This window comes from Apodemus sylvaticus, chromosome 9, assembly GCF_947179515.1.
Source record: "Apodemus sylvaticus chromosome 9, mApoSyl1.1, whole genome shotgun sequence".
In the NCBI taxonomy this organism is placed as follows: Eukaryota; Metazoa; Chordata; class Mammalia; order Rodentia; family Muridae; genus Apodemus; species Apodemus sylvaticus.
The window spans coordinates 26,391,315-26,410,806 of record NC_067480.1 but is presented as its reverse complement, the minus strand read 5'-3'; the positions used below and the strand labels follow the sequence as shown (position 1 = coordinate 26,410,806).

The 19,492-nt window shown below is 45.6% G+C and overlaps 1 protein-coding gene across 1 annotated transcript in view; it reads right to left on the bottom strand.

Annotated features, from left to right (window-relative positions):
* Window positions 1-16,577, bottom strand: part of Ngef (neuronal guanine nucleotide exchange factor) — a 65,049-nt gene extending 48,472 nt beyond the window's left edge. Inside the window, exons 1-2 of the mRNA XM_052192304.1 lie at window positions 16,252-16,577; window positions 12,480-12,594 (exon numbers count right to left, since the gene is read on the bottom strand). Coding sequence (XP_052048264.1) covers window positions 12,480-12,594; window positions 16,252-16,513 — 377 coding nt within the window. The 5' untranslated portion in view covers window positions 16,514-16,577. The remainder of the gene's footprint in view (window positions 1-12,479; window positions 12,595-16,251) is intronic.
* Between the last annotated feature and the right edge of the window lie 2,915 nt (window positions 16,578-19,492).

Here is a 19,492-nt window from a genome sequence, read left to right as displayed (position 1 = left end):
AAAGGGACTGATGACTTGACATTGCTGGCAGCTCTGGGATGAAGTTATTCTTAGCCAATGGCTGTTGTGAAGCCCCAGCAGGTCAGACTTCAGGCCTCTCATGTGGCTATGGTTGACCTCAGAAGCCCACCATCCCTAGGCCCAAGAGTCAGACTCTGAGAGCAGATGATGGTTCTCCCAAGCCCTTCTGGAAAGGTCTCTAGGGTTGGAGAGATGGTTTAGTGGTTAAGAGCACTGACTACTCTACCAGAGGTCCTGAGTTCAATTCCCAGCAACCACAAGGTAGCTCACAACTATCTGTAATGGGGTCTGATGCCTTCTTCTGGCGTGTCTGAAGAGAGCAATGGTATACTCTTATACATAAATAAATAAATCTGGAAAGGTCTCTAAAGAATTTTCTTTGTTAGCTGGGTGTGGTGGAATGTGCCTTTAATCCCAGCACTCTGGAGGCAGAGGCAGAGGCAGGTAGATCTCTGAGTTCAAGGCCAGCCCCAATTCTAAGACAGCCAGGACCACACTGAGAAACCCTGTCTTGAAAAACAAAACAACAACAACAAACAAACAAAACAAAAAGAATTTTGCTTTGTGGTCACTTCTCAGTGGCCTGGCAAATGCTTTTTGAAAAATAATTGGATCAATTACATATTTGAATTTATCTGCTTCTGTTTTCTTGGTTCAGGAATCATCTTTGCGAGTTATGAGAATGGAAGCACATCTTTCAGAACCTGATATTGCTTTTTTGAAAACATTTTTTTTTTCAAGGAGGCAGAGTTCAATGCAGGTTCACAGGAACCTGTCTTGAGTCAGGTTCCTATGAGATCCAGGGACAAGAGATCCAATAAGGCAGAGCTTCCAGAAGCTTACAAGGGTGCTGAAGTAGGCAGAAGGGCAAAGAAGCCTTGCTTAGACACCATCTTGAAGTCCTGGTCTTAGCTGCTCCCAAGAAAGCACAGAAGACCCTTCAGGGTTCATCCCGGCCTGTTTGGAAGATCTGGACTGTGGACAGCAAGCTAGTCCCTGTCTAAGGGCTGTGAGGACGGCCAACCACAGGGATCCCATGAGAGGACGAGGAAGAAGCAGAGCTCTGAGAGAGACAGTGCCCGGCATCATTTGCTTATAAAGAATCACCTTTTATCTCTAATTTCTAGAAAATACTACCAATGTATTGTTTATTGATCACCCCATAAAAATGGGGTGATCATATAAAAATAGCCCAAAAGTTTGCATTTATTCTCTTCATTGGCTTCCGTGGACCATGAAGCTAGTGGTTCAGCCGCTCACAAACTTGTGGGCAAGTTGCTGGCTAGATCTGCAGACTCCTCTTCCTAGTTCAAGTGCCTGCCCTTGGCAGGAAGTCTCTGTCACCTCAGCCTTCCTTACCACCAACCAGGCCCTTCCCTGGGCTGCCACGAGAAATTACATACACACACACACACACACACACACACACACGCACACGCACGTACACACAGGCATGCACACATGCACACACACACACACTGCCTTGCAGAGTTAGCCAGGGTTGATATCTTTCAGGTCTTGCTATTTCTAGAACAGTCACTAAAGCTCCATCCAGTCCTGTGGTTGACTGCTGCTCTTAGGTGTGAATACTTGGCTGGGAGGCCCTTGGACAAAGCTGAGGTGGTCTTCTGCACACTTCTTTAGTCTTTGCTAGAAAGGTAATGAAGACAACTTGGGAACACTCCAAGGAGCAGGCTGTCTCTCTAACCTGCTCAGAGAAGTTTCGAGCTGAGTTGGGTGTGCCAGGTCCCCCCTATGGTCCTCTGAAAACCAGCCACCTGCAATTTGATGGTCTGACTTGAGTGGAACACAATCTCATTTCTTTTTTCTTATACACAATTAGCTCTCTCCAGGCCAGGGCAAGGCAGGCTTTCCGGCACCCACGTGACCTTGCAACCTGGCAAGACTTGAATCTTGGCACGGTCATTAAACTCAGCCAAAATAGAGCATGTTATTATTCTATACCACAGAGTCAAGGTCTTAATTTAGAGGTTTGACAATCGCATGGCGGGCAGTGTTGGAATCCAGGACTGACAGCACCAATTACTCAAGTCAGAGAGCAAAAAAAGGAAATAGGAAGAGGTTGTATTCCCTCTTAGGACGCAGTGTGCAAGCTGAACCCTGGAACCTCCCAGATGCTGCAGGCCATGTAAGTTACTCCTTTTGGTCTCTGCAGCACTCTCCCAAATCTCTAACACAGGGAAGCCATCCTAAGACATTGTTCAAAGGGGAACTAAGAAAGTCTCCCATGGGTTCTTGTGCTACAAGAAGAATATAGCACTTGGTGAATCGCTGTACTTGGAGGAACAAGGGACTCTGTGATGGGTTTGTTCCCGGGTTTTGGCACCAATGAAAAGGGTATAAAAAGAGAGAGGGGTTTAGGGAATGTGGCATGGCGGTGTGGGGGAAGGGGGTGCCTAGGCAGGTCCATGCCCAGGCACCTGTTCCCCCTGAAGGACCACACGCACACAGACATGGTATAGAATAGATTATTCAGGGCAGAGGATGGGAGTTAATGGGGTAGTGGAGGCAGAGAGAGAGAGAGAGAGAGAGAGAGGAGGAGGAGTAGAGGCCAGCCATGACCAAGTGGAGAGGGGGGGGAGGGGAGGAGAGCCCAAGAGGGGCAGAGAGGTGAGAGTGCCAAGAGGCGAGAGCATGAGAGAGAGAGAGAGGAGGGGCAAGCAGCCCCTTTTATAGTGGGCCAGGTCTATGGGGCGGGGCATACCTGGCTGTTGCCAGGTAAGTGTGGGATGGAGCTCGGACAGAATACTAATACTTTGAGTGTCCCTGTTTAAAGGGTCACTCACCATAGGCTGCAGGCACAAAGCTGGAGACAGCTCTTTGTCCACAAGAGGAGAAGGCTGGAGGAAAAGGGGAAATGATCCCTAGGTGTAGCCCAGATGCCTGGTACAGCACAGGAAGAGAACTCTCGTTCTCTAAGATGTGGGCTATGGAGCCTTGAAGGGCCTTAGCAGGCCTCTGGGATAGGGGTGAGGAGGTGAGAAAGTGGGGCTAAAGCCTCAAGATTGCCTGGTGATTAGGGCAGGTCTTTAAAAATATGGCTAGGAGCTGGTCATGGTGGTGCACACCCCTTTGATCCGAGGCAGAGGCAGGTGGATATCTATGAGTTCACGGCCAGCCTGGTCTACATAGGGAGTTCCAGACCAAGAAGATTGCATAGTGAGACCCTATGTTGAGGCACAAACAAGATCAACAACAAGAAGGGCTGACCAGGGGCTGGAGAGGTGGCTCAGCAGTTAAGAGCACTGACTGTTCTTCCGAAGGTCCTGAGTTCAAATCCCAGCAACCACATGGTGGCTCACAACCATCTGTAACAAGATCTGACACCCTCTTCTGGAGTGTCTGAAGACAGCTACAGTGTACTCACATATAATAAATAAATAAATCTTTATAAAAAAAAAAAAGAAGGGCTGACAAGATGGCTTAGCTAGGTGCTTGCTGAGTAAGCACGAGGACTTAAGTTCAATCCCCTAGAACCCCTAAAAAAGTTGGGTGTGCCAGATATACCTAGAATACTAGTGCAGGGTGGTGCTGGTGGGAAGGACAGTGACAGAAGGGTCCCTGGAATCTGGATGAGTTATTAAGCTCCTGTTTACTGAGACAATGGAGGGGCATTAAGGAAGACACCTGAAATTAATGTCTGTCATACATACGTCCTGCAACCAGTGGGTCATCCTTAGCCACATATTGACTTTAAATCTATCCTGAGCTACATAAGACCCTGTTTAAAGGCCAGAGGGACACCCACAACAGCCAGAAATGTGTTTATAATTCCCAGGGTTATGAAACATATAAGAGCTGTGCCATTCGACGAGACGGGAAATCGAGGCTATTCCGGCTTCAGGGCTTCATTATTGATTGAGCACTGCAACGTGGGTAGGACCCTTGACTAGAATGTTCTTTTTTCAATCTCTCTGCACATTGCTAACACTTTCAAAGTCATAAACTTTCTTCATTAGTAAGGTTCACTTGCTTTTTGTTTTGTTGTTATCGTTTGCTTGTTTAATATGTGGGTTTGGGATTTTTGTTTTGTTTTTGTTTTTTCGTATAGCTTTTCCTGGGATTTCCATTCTCAATCTGGATAGATAAAACACAGTGGGTTGTCTGAACATGTGACCTCTGCTCTTTACCCTCACAAGACCATTTCTACCGGGAAATGCTTTTGGCTGTCTCCCCACTCCCCCAGCTATCCGGGAACTCACTCTGTAGACCAGGCTGGCCTTGAACTCTCACAGAGATCTACCTGCCTTTGCCTCCCAAGTGCTGGGATTACAGGCAAGTGCCACCACTGTGCAGCTTGCTTTTGGCCTCTGAGTCGCCATACAGTTCAGGATGACCTTGGGCTCTTGCTCCTTCTCCTCCCTGGAGTGCTGGGGTTACAGGGTTGCTCCAGCATGCCTACCACGGAGCTTCTGCCCAGCCTGTGTAATTATGGCAAAGGGGATGGGTGGGCTGTGCCTTCCAGCACTTTCCATCAGAATTACTGGAGTTCTCAGCTCCTGTCTGTTTACCTACCACTCCTGGCGTAAGGTGCAGACAGCCAGAGAGACTCATTCACCTCCAGGGTCACACCTGACAGAGAGGTACTTGACCTTCTGAAGCCTATATCTCTAAGGCCTTGTGGAAAAGGGCATGCATGTCTCTTCAACATCAGGAAGAGGAAAAAAAAAGGTTAAAAATTCTGCAAAGAAGACACAGCCGTCAAAAGTATATAAAATTAGGAGCATAGGAATGTCACAGACAGTATAAAAATAGACGTTCATAGGTGAAACCTTCCCTCCCATCAGTCTCCACAGCTGAGTGTCTAGAATCTTCTGTGCTTCACTGGAGGTCCACAGAAAGGGACAGGCCCTCTGGTGAGCTTGGCTGGCTTCCATGCGGACTCATGGCACGGAGAAGACTGATGTATATGTCCCTCGCTAGGCAAATGGTCGTCACCTCAGGTGGCAGTAGAAATGTGAGCTATAAGGCTTAGGCGGGTGAGTCCTCTGTGCTGGATAGTTTATGTCAACTTGACACAAGCTAAAGTCATCTGAGAGGAGGGAACTTCAATTAAGAAAATGCCTCCATAACATCTGGCTGTAGCCGGGCAGTGGTGGTGCACGCCTGTAATCCCAGCACTCTGGGAGGCAGAGGCAGGCAGATTTCTGAGTTCGAGGCCAGCCTGGTCTATAGAGTGAGTTCCAGGACAGCTAGGGCTATACAGAGAAGCCCTGTTTCAAAAAAACCTAATCCAAAAAAACCAAAAAAAAAAAAAATGGCTGTAAGCAAGACTGTGGGTATTTTTCTCAGTGATTTATGGGGGAGGGTCCAGGCTATTGTGGTTGGTGCCATCCCTGGGCTGGTGGCTAAGGTCACTATAAGAAAACAGGCGTCAGGGATCTGTGACCTGGGTAGCTTCTCTGAAAAATTGTGCCGATTTCTTTTCTTTTTGTAATGTTTTTGGTTGTTTTTTTTTTTTCCAGATACGCTTTAGGATGTGGCCCAGTGCCCTGAGCACCCACCAGTTCTAGCACAGAATGACCAATAAACAAACAACAACTTTAAAAGCTTTCAAAATGAATCTGATTTAAAAAAAAAAAAAACTAATTTTTTTTTTTACTACGGAGATTTTCAAATACGCTCAAGTAGACAGAAAAGTCTGAAGAATGTCTCAAACATGCACGCCAGGCCCCAACAGACCTGCTCAAGGGTTGTGTTTTATCTCCACTCCCTCCCTCCCAACGCTTCCTCAGCCTGTGTTATTTTGGAGCAAATGTTGAGCATCATCTTGTCCCGTTTGGATTATTCCAGAGTGTCTCTCAAAAAGATGCAAAGACTTACAAGGCTGAAAAAATAACTGTCATACCATGAGATTGTCCGTGGAAATAAACTATCATTCTTTAGCATCTTGAAATATTTGATCAGTGTCCAAAATTGCTTGTCTTTTAACACTTGAGAACTCCTTCCCTACATCCAACAGTCTTCCTAACCCCCACCTCTGGTCCACAGTGTACTGTCTGAAAAAGGAATCTTTTTTTAAAAAAAGAGTTTCTGCATTGCAATTAGTTAATACATTGCAGTTAGTTAATACTTCTTAATTCTCTCGGGGCTTGTTTACACTTTTGTTGTATTTTATTTTAAGAAACGTTGTTACTGTAAGACTCTCTTGTAGCAACAACTGGAGCAAGCACTGATGAACAAACTGCCCCCAGAGTAACTGTTTGTGCCATTTGTGAGTTTCCATGGAAACAGTTTTCCAATATGGAACCTGGTCCTTGTCCAACTTCAGAAATTCAGACTCACAGTGCCACACTTGAGTCTTTAGTGGCGCTAGAGAATTCACAGCAGTGGCTATGTTTGAGACGGATCAGTGGTTGATAGTCACAGAACTTGACTCCGCCTAGTCAAGTTACATAAGCAATAAACCACGGCTGGGAACTGGCATGAACTAGGGGAGCCTTTAGTGGTGTAGCTGCCCGTAGCTTGCATGGGGTACTCCAGCGATGCGGTTTTCTGAGTTGTTGCCCACGCTGGGATAGGATTGGCTGTGATGTTCTTACCTGATGCTGCTGTGTTCTTGCAAGTAACCCCTGACCCATGCTCCTGTAAGTAACCCCACTGAACTCAATTGGATCACCACACTGGACTTGGCAGAATCATTTCTTTGCTCTACCTTTGCCCTCTGTTTGTACAGTGAATAGAAATATACTCCCTTGGAGAAGTCACACAATAGCGGTTCTAATAATGATGTGTTATAGTTAGGCTCGACAAATAAAGCACCCTCCCAGTGTCTCGCTGTAAGGAGCAGTGTTCTGCCTTGACCAGCATCACTGTAACTCGGTACATGGAAGAGGGCTCAGAACATTGGCTGAGCTGCAGACAATTCTAGAACCTGGTGGGTAGGTACTGATCATGAAGTGTTGCATGCCTCTTACCAATACCACCCAAGCTTTTCAGAGACTAAAGGCCTGTGGTTCTTGCAGCCATTCTGAAGACCCCAGTCCTCTAGTCCTCTGATCTGCAGCCCAGAGTTTCTCCTGTCTCTGCCTCAATCTGTGGCTTTTTACTTCCTGCATGTTTCCTTTAGTATTCTCTCGTGTGAGACCCAGACCCTAACAGATAGCACTAGATATACCAAGGTTTGCCTGGCTCTTCCTGACTTTTTTTTTCTCAAGATTTATTTCTATGTCTATATATTGGTATGAATATATATCATACATGTGTGGATACCTGCAGATGCAAGAACAGGGGATCAGATCCCCTGGAACTGAAGTTGCAGGCAGTGGCGAGCCATTGTGGCTGCTTGAAACGGAACTGTCTCTTTACCACTGAGTCATCTCTTTAGCCCTCTACTTGGGTCTTGCAGACCCAGGCCCTACTGATGATGTGGGAATGGTCCCATTAATCCTCTCCCCTGTTCCTTTACCTAATCAGCACAGAGGTAGATACCTGACCCAAAGGTGGACAACCGAATTCTCTCCTTTCAAAGGTCAGGGTGAAAGGTTATCTTGGCAATGGCTGCCATTTTGGTTATGGGCAAGCAGGGAGAATTCTCTTGTCTAAAAAGAGACTGAGGAGAACAGAGCAGTTCACAAGAGAAGAGGGGGAAGGGCCCTGGAGAAACTGACTGGGTGTTTCTGGTTCCTGATGCTGCTCCAGTTCCTGTGAAGACAGGCTTCAGTTTCTTAGACTTAGATTCTTTGGGATCTATCTATAATATAATTACTTGAATGAGTTTGTATGGGTTTCTGATCTTTGCAATCAAAGCGCCCTGTGCCAGGGAATGAACAAAGATGTCTAGCATAGCCATATTGATTCAGCATTGCTGTCAAGGCTGTACTTGCCTGTGCTATATGTAAGGAAAAACAAGAGTCCCAAAGAGTACAGAAAAACACGAGAAATGAGACTGTATTCACAGAGGGTAAGATTCAGTGCGTAGAAAACCCAAAGTGATGTACTGGCTGGTTCTGTGTCAACTTGGCACAATTAGAGTCATCACAGAGAAAGGAGCCTCAATTGAGGAAATGCCTCCATGACATCCGGCTATAGGGCAAATTCTCAAATAGAGATCGGTGGAAGAGGACCCTGCCCATTGTGGGTGGTGCCATCCCTGGGCTGGTAGTCTTGGGTTCTATAAGAAAGCAAGCTGAGCAAGCCAGGGGAAGCAAGCCAGTAAGCAGCATCCCTCAATGGCCTCTGTATCAGCTCCTGTCTCCAGGTTCCTGCCCTGTCTTTTTTTGGTGATGAACAACCATGTGGAAGTATAGGCTAAATAAACTCTCTCCTCTCCAGCTTGCTTTTTGGTGGTGGTGTTTTGTCACAGCAATAGCAACCCTAACTAAGACAGTGACAAAAAAAATAGAATAAGCAAATCTGTCAATATCACGGAAAAAATGTGTTTTGTTCATCAATAAATAATTTAGAAACAGACATACAAAACACTAGTATATAAAAATAGCTTTTTTTTTTTAAAAGCAAGAAATAGCTAGGGACAAATTTAATTAAAATATGTATAAATCCAGGCTGGGAAGATGGCTCAGTGGGTAAAACACCTTCCTCACAGGCTTAAGGACCTGAGTTCAGGTCCCTAGAGTCCACGTAAATCCAGACACAGTTGTGCACATCTGTGATCCCAGTGTTTCCATGGAGATGTGGGAGGCAGAGACAGACGAATCCTTGCAAGCTCGCTGTAAGTCCTCACTGCAGGGCAGTGAGCAGGTCAGCTAGCCCAGCTTACACAGTGGTGAACAAGGGACTCCGCTTTAAACGTGGTAGAAAGTAAGGACACCCCAGGTGGTCCTCTGACCTCCACACTGTAGCACATACACATACAGTCACACATGTGAGCACACACACATAAACTTCAGAACACACAAGCATGTATGAACAATGCATTCAAGAATTAAAAAATATTTCTAAAACACATCCTCGACCTACAAATAATCACTGGCTTAGTTTTTAAAGCATCTAAACAGAGGGGATGTAGCCAACTAAATAAGTTGGGATATATTCATGGGTCGAACAATTTAAGGAGTCAAGGATCCCCAAATTTATCTGGAAGGATAATGCAATTCCAACTGCATATTTTTTGAGAGTAGCAATTGACATCCTGATTCTAAAATTTATATGGGAACACAAAACTTAAAATAGTCAGGCCTGTCTTTAAAAAGAATGATGTAGGAAGGCCCACACTACTAGGTTTTAAGCACAAAGCTACAGAATTGAAGGCAGTGTGGTTCTGGCATAAGGGTAGTCAGCGAGACCGGTGAGAAGTCTAGAGACAACCCCCTGCCCCCATGTACACAGTGTGGAGCTCAAAAAAAAATCAACAAATTGGTCAGAGTGGCTCATACTTGCAATCCTAGCACTTAGGAGACTGAAGCAGGAATGTGGTGAGTTCAAGGTCAAGCTAGACTACAGAGTAAATTCAAGTTGCATAGCGATTCATGGTTACACAGTGAGACCCCTATCTCAAAAAAAAAAAAAAAAAGAAAAGAAAAGAAAAGAAAAAAAGAATAAGAAAAAAGAAAGAAAAGAGAAGAAAAAAGAAAAAGAAAGAAATAGAAAAAGTAAATAAAAGACAAGGCACAAATACCACTCAGTGACAGATGCTGAAGGCCGTTCATGTAATGGCACTAAAGGGTGGCTGTATGGACTGAGAGAGCTCGAGGTATGAACGTCTATGGAAGTTAGGTGTTTGATAAATAGCAAACAGAACAGTGGGCTGGAAGAGAACACCACTGATAAGCTAATGTCAGTAAAACTAAAGCTCTATGCTCCTTATAATGCTAGAAAAGTATGATACATGGGTAGAAATTCGGGATAAGAATGCTCTGATTTACTTTGGATTTTTTGAGCCAGGTCTCACTCTGTAGCCCCGGCTGTCTTGGAACTCACTATGTAGGCTGAAGTGGCCTTGAATCTACCGTGGTCCTGATTACCATGCTTGACTTGGCCACATTTTTTTTTTTTAATTTGACATGTAAAGAACTATAAATGTAAAAATAAATACACATGCAATGGGCAAATGACCCAAAAGAAAGTCAGGTGAGAACCAGTAAATGCACAGAAACACACTCAACCTCATGGTCAGCACGGAGATACAAGTTAGAGCCATGCCGAGAAACCTCGATGCTTTAAAGTAAAAGTCAGTGTGCAGAGGAAGAAAATCGAACTTGGCATGGAACAACTCCTTTCCCAGAGTCCTTTGCAAATGGAAGTGTCAGACAATGTAAACCACGGAGCCATTGAATAGCCAATGAGATGCAAGTAGTGGTCAGCCTTCAAAGAATCCACTTAGAAAGAAAGGCGGAGAGTTAACAGAACCACTTGCCCCTCCCGTTTTCCCTCCTCAACTGTAGATGTGATGTCTGGAGCTCTGGCAGTCATCTTAACAGATGACAGAGATGCTAGAAAGAACCTAGGTCCCTGAAGGTATGAAGGAACTTGTGTCATGATCTTCAGACGACTTTTACACAGGAACCAAATAGGCACCCACTATGAGGAAGGAACCTCAATTAAGAAAATCCGCCCATGAGATCTGGCTACAGGCAAGCCTGCAGGGCATTAATTAGTGATCAATGAGAGAGGATGCAGTCCGTTGTGAATGGTGCCCATCCCTGGGCTGGTGGTCCTGAATTCTGTAAGAAATCAGGCCGAGCAAACCCTATGGGCAAGTCTATAAGCAGCACTCCTCCATGGCCTCTGGTCAGCTCCTGCCTCCGGGTTCCTGCCCTGCTTGAGTTCCTGTCCTGACTTCCTTTGATGATGAAGAGTGATATGGAAGTGTAAGCCACATAAACCCTCTCCTCCCCAACTTGCTTTTGGTCATGGTGTCTCATCACAGCAATAGAAACTCTGTCTGAGACAAACAGCTAAATTCAATTCTGATAGAATATCCAAACACCCAGCAAGCCAGAACTCAGTGAACACTCTGAAATCCCATCACAGTACAGAGCACTGCATAGCTGGGTGTTCCAGACATGTGCAGAAAACTATTTAGAACACAGGAGCGAATAGACAACAACAACAAAAAAATTAAATACTAAGCTCTGTCTTATGGCATGAAAACAAGCATAAAATCCATAGGAAAAATACCCAGCACATGTGCAATTCATTAAAATCTCTCTAAGGTAATGGCACCATAATCTTCCTTTTCTGTTTCTTTGTGTACACAACATCCCCAAATTCCTATATTGTGAGAGAATAGATTTTTTTTTTTTGCAAAAGGAAATTGTGGATTGTAAAAACACAAGTAATCAAGTCACTGTAAGAGAGGTTAAGCAAGCAGCTGTGAGTATAGCTCGGCTAGTGTTCATCCAGCACACAGGAGGCCTGGGTTTGTTCCCCAGCATCACACGAGCCAGATGTGGTGGTGCACATCTGGAATCTCGGGACAAGAGGAATGGAGACAGGAGGATCAAGAGTTCCAGGTCATGGTTCAGCAGGTAAAATCTGTAAGTGTAACTTTTAGTCTTCTGTTGCAATTGTCTCCAAGGCTCTCTGCCTCCATCTGCTAACCTAGGCCTAGCCCTGGAAGCTGTAGCCTCTGTACAATCTTATCTAGGCCTAGAACGTCTTCAGCCTCTGAGACTTGCTGCTGAATAAGCTCACCCTTTCTTGTTCCTTCTGAGCTCTGGCTGGTCAACTCAGCTCTTCTGGCTCAAACTCTTCTCCAAGCTGACTGATTCAGTTTGGCTTCTCTCGGCCTCTCCTGAATTGCTCTGCTTGGCCTCACACTAACTCTAGCACTCTGTTCTAATCTTCTGGCTCCTTCTCGCTCTCTGGCTCGTTCTGTCTTCACCTATGTCCAGCCTGTTCTCTTCGACCTGTCTCTGTACAACTCTCGAGATAAAACTGCCTGCCTGCTTTTCTCAGCACTGCTGTCTTAAGTAGCTTCCCTTTCCTCTCCCCATGAGAGTTGGGCATAACCTATCCTGTTAAATCTTTCTCTGATTCGTCACTCTGACTGTCACTCAATTAGACATCGCTTTCAAACATGGGTGCTTCCTTCTACAAATTATTGCCTTTGTTTTTGATTAAAGGTGTGTACTAAGGGTGAGTCAGTATTCCAGCTAGAGGGATTAAAGGTGTATGTTAAGGACTGAGCCACACCACAACTAGAAATACATTTTTTCCCCAGTAGATAACACAATCTCAGGGTTCACAGTGTGATCAAATATCCTGCAACCAAAAGTGCTTGCTTGCCTTGCAAGACAAACTTCTGAAAATTGCTTACACCGAAGCTGATACATGGGCGCGCGCGCGCACACACACACACACACTCACTCACTCACCTCTGGCTATATAGTGATTTTCGAGGCTAGCCTGGAATATATGAGACCCTACCTCAAATCAAAACAAAACGACTAAAATGACAAGCAGCATCCTACTGCTCCAAGAAGACGTGGTGGCAGAGATGCCTACCGTGCCTTTTAGTCCCAATCACGGCTCACCTGGCTTCCTGCGCTCCTGCATCCCTCTGTGCTGGTGTTCTCCAGGGAGGCAATCTGCCCTGCGGCAGATTGGAGGCCAACCGTTCATTTACAGATTTCCCCATTTTTGGCAAATCTGTGGCATTTAAAAAACGGAGCAAGTTAGAAAATATGCATTCCACCCCCCTTTTCAGGCAAATCTATGACTGACAGTTCTGTCATCCTGAGAAGAAGGTAGGGTGGGAGAGACTACTCTTCTCACTCCCCAAAGGGATATTTGCTATGTCTTATGCTGTATTTGGTGACCTGGAATGTCACTGCGATGGAGCTTATAACTACGACACCAGCAACTTTATATATATATATATATATATATATATATATATATATATATATATATATTTATATATATATATATATTTATATATATATATAAATATATATATACACACACAAACCCGGAGGGGAGAGGTGGGAAGGAAGGGAGGTATTGAAAATATAATAGCAAGCTCACATGCAAGCCTGGCTAATGTTTACAGGATCACAACGCTTCCAATGTGAGCTCACTTCTCCTGGACAAACTCCCCTTGTAGCTTGTCAACATCTTCACACCTCATCTCAACCCCCGAGTCCTAATCCATGGGTAATCACACCAGATCTAGAATGTCACATCCAGAGTGCCCAGTAGGCAGGTGAGGCAGATGCTGTCTCAGGGTTCACAAGGGGCATGTGTTTGTTCCACAGAGGAAATGGGGAAAGTCCTACGTCTTCTAGCTCCAATCTGCATGTGGTGAGCCCAGAGTATGTGCTGCCTTCCTTCCCTAGGACACAGATCAGAGAAGCCTGGTGGCCAGGGCCATGTTGTTTGCTCCTAGTCCCCCTCCCTAACCTGTGCAGTGAAGCAGGCACGGGGTTCCCTATGGACCTGGGTCTGGGAACCTCAGACGGCTGTGGTTAGTTAACTCAGAGAGGAGTTGAGGAGTCAGGTTAATAACCACCGTGTATCTAATGACACTGACTTATCTGTGGGCTGAGCACGAGTGTTGGTGACAGGGAAGGAGGTGACCCTTCTCTCATCTCCATTTGTGCCCCCAGGTGTGCCTCAGGGAAGCTACAAATGCTCTTTGGATTCACTTGTTTGCTTCTTCATCCTCCTCTGGGACACGCCCTGTGCCACCCTCAGAATTTGGGTGGGATGTTCCCAGAGGTTCACTTGTTAAAAGCTTTGTCTCCAGCTGGTGGCGCTATTGGGAGCTGGTGGACGCAGAAGGAGGTGGGGCCTGGGGAAGAAGCTAGTCATTGGGCAACTCCTCGGGATCTAGCTTATCTTTTCTTAGACCCTCCCTCTCTCCCTCTTCCTCTGACCCCCTCTTCCTCACTCTCCTTCACAGAAGTTTTCCACCACCACCTAGATACCCAGCCTCATCACTGGCCAAAGCGATGGATCCCGAAGATCCTGGACTGAACTTTCTTGCAGCTATGAGCCCAAACACTTTTCTTCCTTCCAGTTGATCTATCTTGAGTATTTTATCACAGTAGAGAGCAGATGAGTGCACCTACCTTTTCTCCCACCAGGGAAAGACCCGTGACCCCAGATCTGGCAGTTACATGTATTTTTCTGTGTCCGGCACCCCTGCTCTGTCCAATAGGGTAGCCGCTATCCACACGAAGCCCTTGCATACTTGAGATATGGGTGGTGTGGTTGTAGAAATTCATTTTCCATTTCATTCAGCTTAATTTAAACCCAAACGTGCAAACAGAGCGGCGGTTCGATGATTGGGAAACTTCTAAGAATATTTGGAACAATTTGGGTATGTAAATTTACTTTTTTGACTGTACATTTTATGAGATCTAAATCCAGATCGGGTATTTATTTCCAGTGATGATTTGGCAAGTTAACACAAAGGGCTGTGCTATAAAACACTCAACAAGTTTCCAAGGCAGTGGATGCAAAGGACCTAAAGCAGCTCACTGATAAGTTAACTTTTAAAGACAGGTCTCATTTCGTAGGCAGGCTAGTCTCAAACTTTCAGACCTCCTGCCTAGTCCTGGGATTACAGTAGTGTGTGAATGAATATATATATATGTATATATATGTATATATGTATATATATGTGTGTATGTATTTATCAGTATCACTGATAAATGTTATACTAATTATTAACTGTAGGTATATGTAAGTATAGATAGAATATTTTATTTAGGAAGTGTTATATTTAATAAGACGCACTACTACAATAAACTATTCATTTCTTTGCCATTAAAAATCTTTTAGATTTATTTTATCACTGATAAATGTTATATTGGTTATTAACTATATTTATAGGTATAGTATTTTGGAAGTGTTATTATAGTTAATAGACACACTACTACAATAAACTATTCATTTCTTTACCATTAAAAATCTTTTAGAGCTAGGCGGTGGTGGTGCACACTTTTAATCCCAGCACTTGGGAGGCAGAGGCAGGCAGATTTCTGAGTTTGAGGCCAGCCTGGTCTACAGAGTGAGTTCCAGGACAGCCAGGGTTATACAGAGAAACCCTGTCTCAGAAAAAAAAAATCTTTTAGATTTATTTTATCACTGATAAATGTTATATTTGTTATTAACTCTACGTATAGGCATAGTATTTTGGAAGTGTTGTTATAGTTAATAAGACATACTACTACAATAAACTATTCATTTATTTGCCGTTAAAAATCTTTGAGATTTATTTATTTCCTTTTATTGTGTATAGGTATTTGGCTTGCATGTATGCACGCAGACCACATGGATGCCTGGTGCCTACAAGGGTCAGAAAAGGGTGCCGTGCCTCATGGAGCTGGAATTATGGAAGCTTGTGACCTATCATGCAGATGCAGGGAACTGAACCCTGGTCTTCTGCAAGAGCAACAAGTGCTCTTAGCCACTGAGCCATCTCTCTGGTCCCTCTTTGTACTTTTAAAAATATGACCCCTGGAAGATGTAAAATGACATACGTGATGGATGTGTATCATATTTTCACTGGGCTGCACAGTTCTTGTATGTGTGCATGTGCTATGCATGTGCACAAGTGTTTATTTTAATTTTATGTGTATTGGGAGTAGCTTGGCTTCAGGCTGCAAAATACCCAATACAGAGTTTAATGAATATTTTTTGAATAGTCACCAAAGCCTCTGGTCCCAAAGCTGAGTTGTACCTCTAGCACGCTAGGGATAGCACACTTTCTGAGGAGAGCTGTCATGCCCAGGCTCTGGGAAGCTATCCAACATTCTGCAATCCCAGCATGCACCGTTCTCAGCCCTGTGGTCTGTCTGGCGGAAAGATGTCCGCAGCTGTGTCATACCCCGCTGTCAAGAGTTTCTGAACTTCATTCTACTCAACAAATATATATATTTGAGCAGATGAAATGTGACCAGAACTGACATGAGTCAGGGGCCTCCCTGTAAAGATACCCCAAAGTTTAACTCTCATTTATAGCCATGACAACAAAAACCCCAACATTCGCAGGAACAGAATAGGAAATATTTGTGTGCCCAAAGGACCCAGGATGTGGACAGTGCCATATTCCTACTAGGAAATATATTTATATATAACTTGATTGGGTCTCTTCAGGAGAGCTCTGTTGTGTATGACACCGAGGTGATACTTTCTCAGAAGAGGACATGTTGTCACACTTTGGGAAGGTGAATTTTTTAGACTTCAAGTGCTCCACCTTGTTGGGTCCTGACCATTTCCAATGCCTTTTGTTCTCCCGTTTGTCTAATGAGACTCTGAGCGTCAATAACTCACGAGGCAGGTGTCCCTGCTACTGACCTGCTCGGTTGCCGGCTCTCCGTTCGGACACGCTCTTGGATTTGTGCTTGTGTCTTATAGCACGATTGAAGATAGAATTCCTCTGGATAGGGATGAGACAGCGGGGCTCTTCGTTTTGAGTTTCCTCGTCAGTCTCAGGCGCCTCCCTGTTCTCCGGAGGTAAAGCAGGCCTCATTTCAGTTGGGCCGTGATTGCTTTTCCAGGAGCTGCTCACTGATTTCCTCTGAGGTTTTCCCCAGTCTTCAGAGTCTTTGGTCTCCATGGCAATGGGACTAATGGTCTCTCAGCAGGACTGCTAGGGGTCAGCAACCTCTCTGACTTCATCAGTTTTCAGTGCTGTAGAATAAACAGAGAACAGTTATCAGTTAGAGTCATTGGGCTAAGTGGTCCATTCAGAGTATAGAATCTTTTACCACTCCGGTTTGATGAGATTTGGGATAATCTGCACACCCTGGCAATTGCGTCTTTGCCAATAAGAATCACGGTGCAAACTGCTCAGTTGCAAGCAGTCGTGTGTCATTGAGCAATTGAAGCTTGCTTGTCCCATTCACAGGCTGTGCTTTAAGGAGACTGCTTAAAGTGGTTTGCATAACCAATTTGCACGTAAATGTTTCCTGAATAACTCTAGACACCGAGAGCACCAGATAGCAAGAGAATTGTAGGAGAGCGGAGAAAGGGGGCAGTCGGGCCAGATGCAGGGAGGCAGGCATAGGGCCAGGGGAAGTGCTGGCTTTGGCATGTCTCACTAGGGTCCCTTTATGTCTGAGCAAAGTTGAACTCCACAAGGACAGAGTCCTTCCATCATGTGATGGCCAAGTCCAGCTGGGCTGGTAGCCTCTTTGTATAAGAAGATTCATCCCATGGGCTAGAGTCAGATAGGGCTTCAGGGCAACTGTCTAACATCATTCAAGCTAAGACACTTGTAACAGGGAAAGGCAGACGCAGTAGAGTGACCCAGGACTACACAGTTCCCTTCTGATGTGAACCTCCTTCTAGGACAGGGATCTGAGGGGGTGAGGGACCTGAGGGGGTCTTTTGAGAACGCGTACCACACTGGTGGGACAATGTCCTGGGTAACAAAGCCATGGAGACTTTACGGGTACCAAAGTCATGCACAAAAGCCGTGTATGCGGGAACTGTTTGCTGGGTCGTGGGTCGGAGCTGCCATTGCATTCTGTGTGGGTCAGGGACTCAGGAACACTTAAGCAGTTTCATGCCTTGTTCTATAAAACAGGGACAGTAGGAACAGTACTCCAGACCCGCCCACACACTCTTTCTTACCCAGTCTCTAGCCTAACTGCACACCTTATCCTTGGGGTAGCAGCTGAGCTAGGGGTTCCCTGGAGATGGAGAATGGATTTGCCCAAGGCGAGATTTGAGCCTGAAGCCCACACCCTGGAATCGAGTGCAGAGGGCCACACATTCTCCTCTGCCTGCCTGCAGGTCTGCTTACATTCCACAGTCATGTCTACACATAACCAAGCAGATGCAGCCAGCAGGGACCCGCTGAGGAAGGGCCTACACATGGCCAGGCACTGGGGGAAGGGGGCTGCCACTTCCACCCTGGTTACCATTTCATTTTTTGCTTGTTTTGTTTTCAATATAGGGTCTCACTATGTGTGTGGCTGGCCTTGAACTCACAGACATCTGCCTCCCTCTACCTCCCAAGTGCTGGGGCTAAAGATGTGCTCCACACACACATCTATGCTTGGCTTAGATTATTTTTACATCTATCTATCTATCTATCTATCTATCTATCTATCTATCTATCTATCTATCTATTTATCTATCTATCTATGAGATCGGGTCTCTCTCATAGCCCTGGCTATCCTAGAACTCATCATTTCTTGATCCACAAAAATACTGTGAAGTCCCATCTAGCAAAATGTAATGCGGCTACCTCGGGTGTCCAGAGAAGGTTGTTGCAGTGGCTAAAAGACCACACTGAGGTCAGATCATTCATGTTCCATCCCTTAGAAGAGTTCCCAGAAGGGATGACACTTATCAACGTCTTGAGGAACTCCCAACCCCAGCAGCACGGAGGGATGATTCCCATAGCATCGAGTTCAGTGTGGGTGACTGTGACTGTAGTAAAAGGTAACGTGTCCCTGAGACACAGACAAGAACTAGAGTGAATGAGCAAAGCAACTATCCAAGCCAAGTGAGCATGGGACCCTGCCCTGGCTCTGTAGCAGAGAATATGTGTTCAGGCTACAGGGAGAGGGAGACAGGGATCAGTGAATCAGGAGCAACTAGGTCTCCCTGGCCTCTGGGAGCAGAAATGAGGGGCTGGGATGAAAACCACGGCTACATATAAGGCCGGGACTTGGCAGTTCAGAGCTTTTCTCGGGAGGAGCAGCTGCAAAGGGACAAAATTCCTGGTCCCTGGAGGAGATAGAGAGCTTTGACATGTGAGGATTCTGTGGTACCCACCTATCCTGACATCTCTTTTCTTCTCCTGCCCGCACTGCCTCTCTTCCTACCCCAGCCCCTTCGCTGAGGCTGTGTGCTCAGATCAAAGCTGGATCTGAGACAAGAAGAGGGGGATCTCAGGGAATGGGTAGAAGAGGGGTGTCTAGGTGTGGTACAGCGTGGAAGCCTTTCTGAATTTTGCAGGCCTTTGAAGAGACTGATCCAGCAGATAACAGGATCCTAAGTCTAGTGGCACAATGATCATGCGGAGGTGTGGTGAGGTGTGGCAGGGCGTGGCAGGTGAATACCTGAACCAGGGTCTGGGAAAGGAAGGGTATGTAAGGAATCCCGGATGAGGCCTCACACGGGAAAACCAGTCAGAGCTAGTTTTGGTACCCAGAGTGACAGGGCGGTGAGGCTATCAGAGATGTGGGTGGGGCTGGTTTTGGGTTAGACTGTGCTGGTTTCAGGGTGTCAGGCTAAGGAGAGTCCATAGCAGGAATGACTGCCTAGATGCCATCTTTCTTCTCTGACCGGGCAGCATCCAGAAGCTTCAAGGCCATTATTCTTACACTTGTCTCAGTTTGGTTTTTGTCTCTATGACAAAAATAACAGAGACTGAGCCCTGATAAGAGCTGGGTACGGTGGCGCACATGTTTAATTCCAGCACCTGAGAGACAGGCGGGTCTTTGTGAGTTCAAGGCTAGAATGGTTTATATGTCAAGTTAGGTTCCAGGTGAGCCAGGGATACATGGTGAGACCCTATCTAAGAAAGACAGAAAAAGAAAGGAAAGAAAGGAAGGAAGGAAGGAAGGAAGGGAGGAAGGGA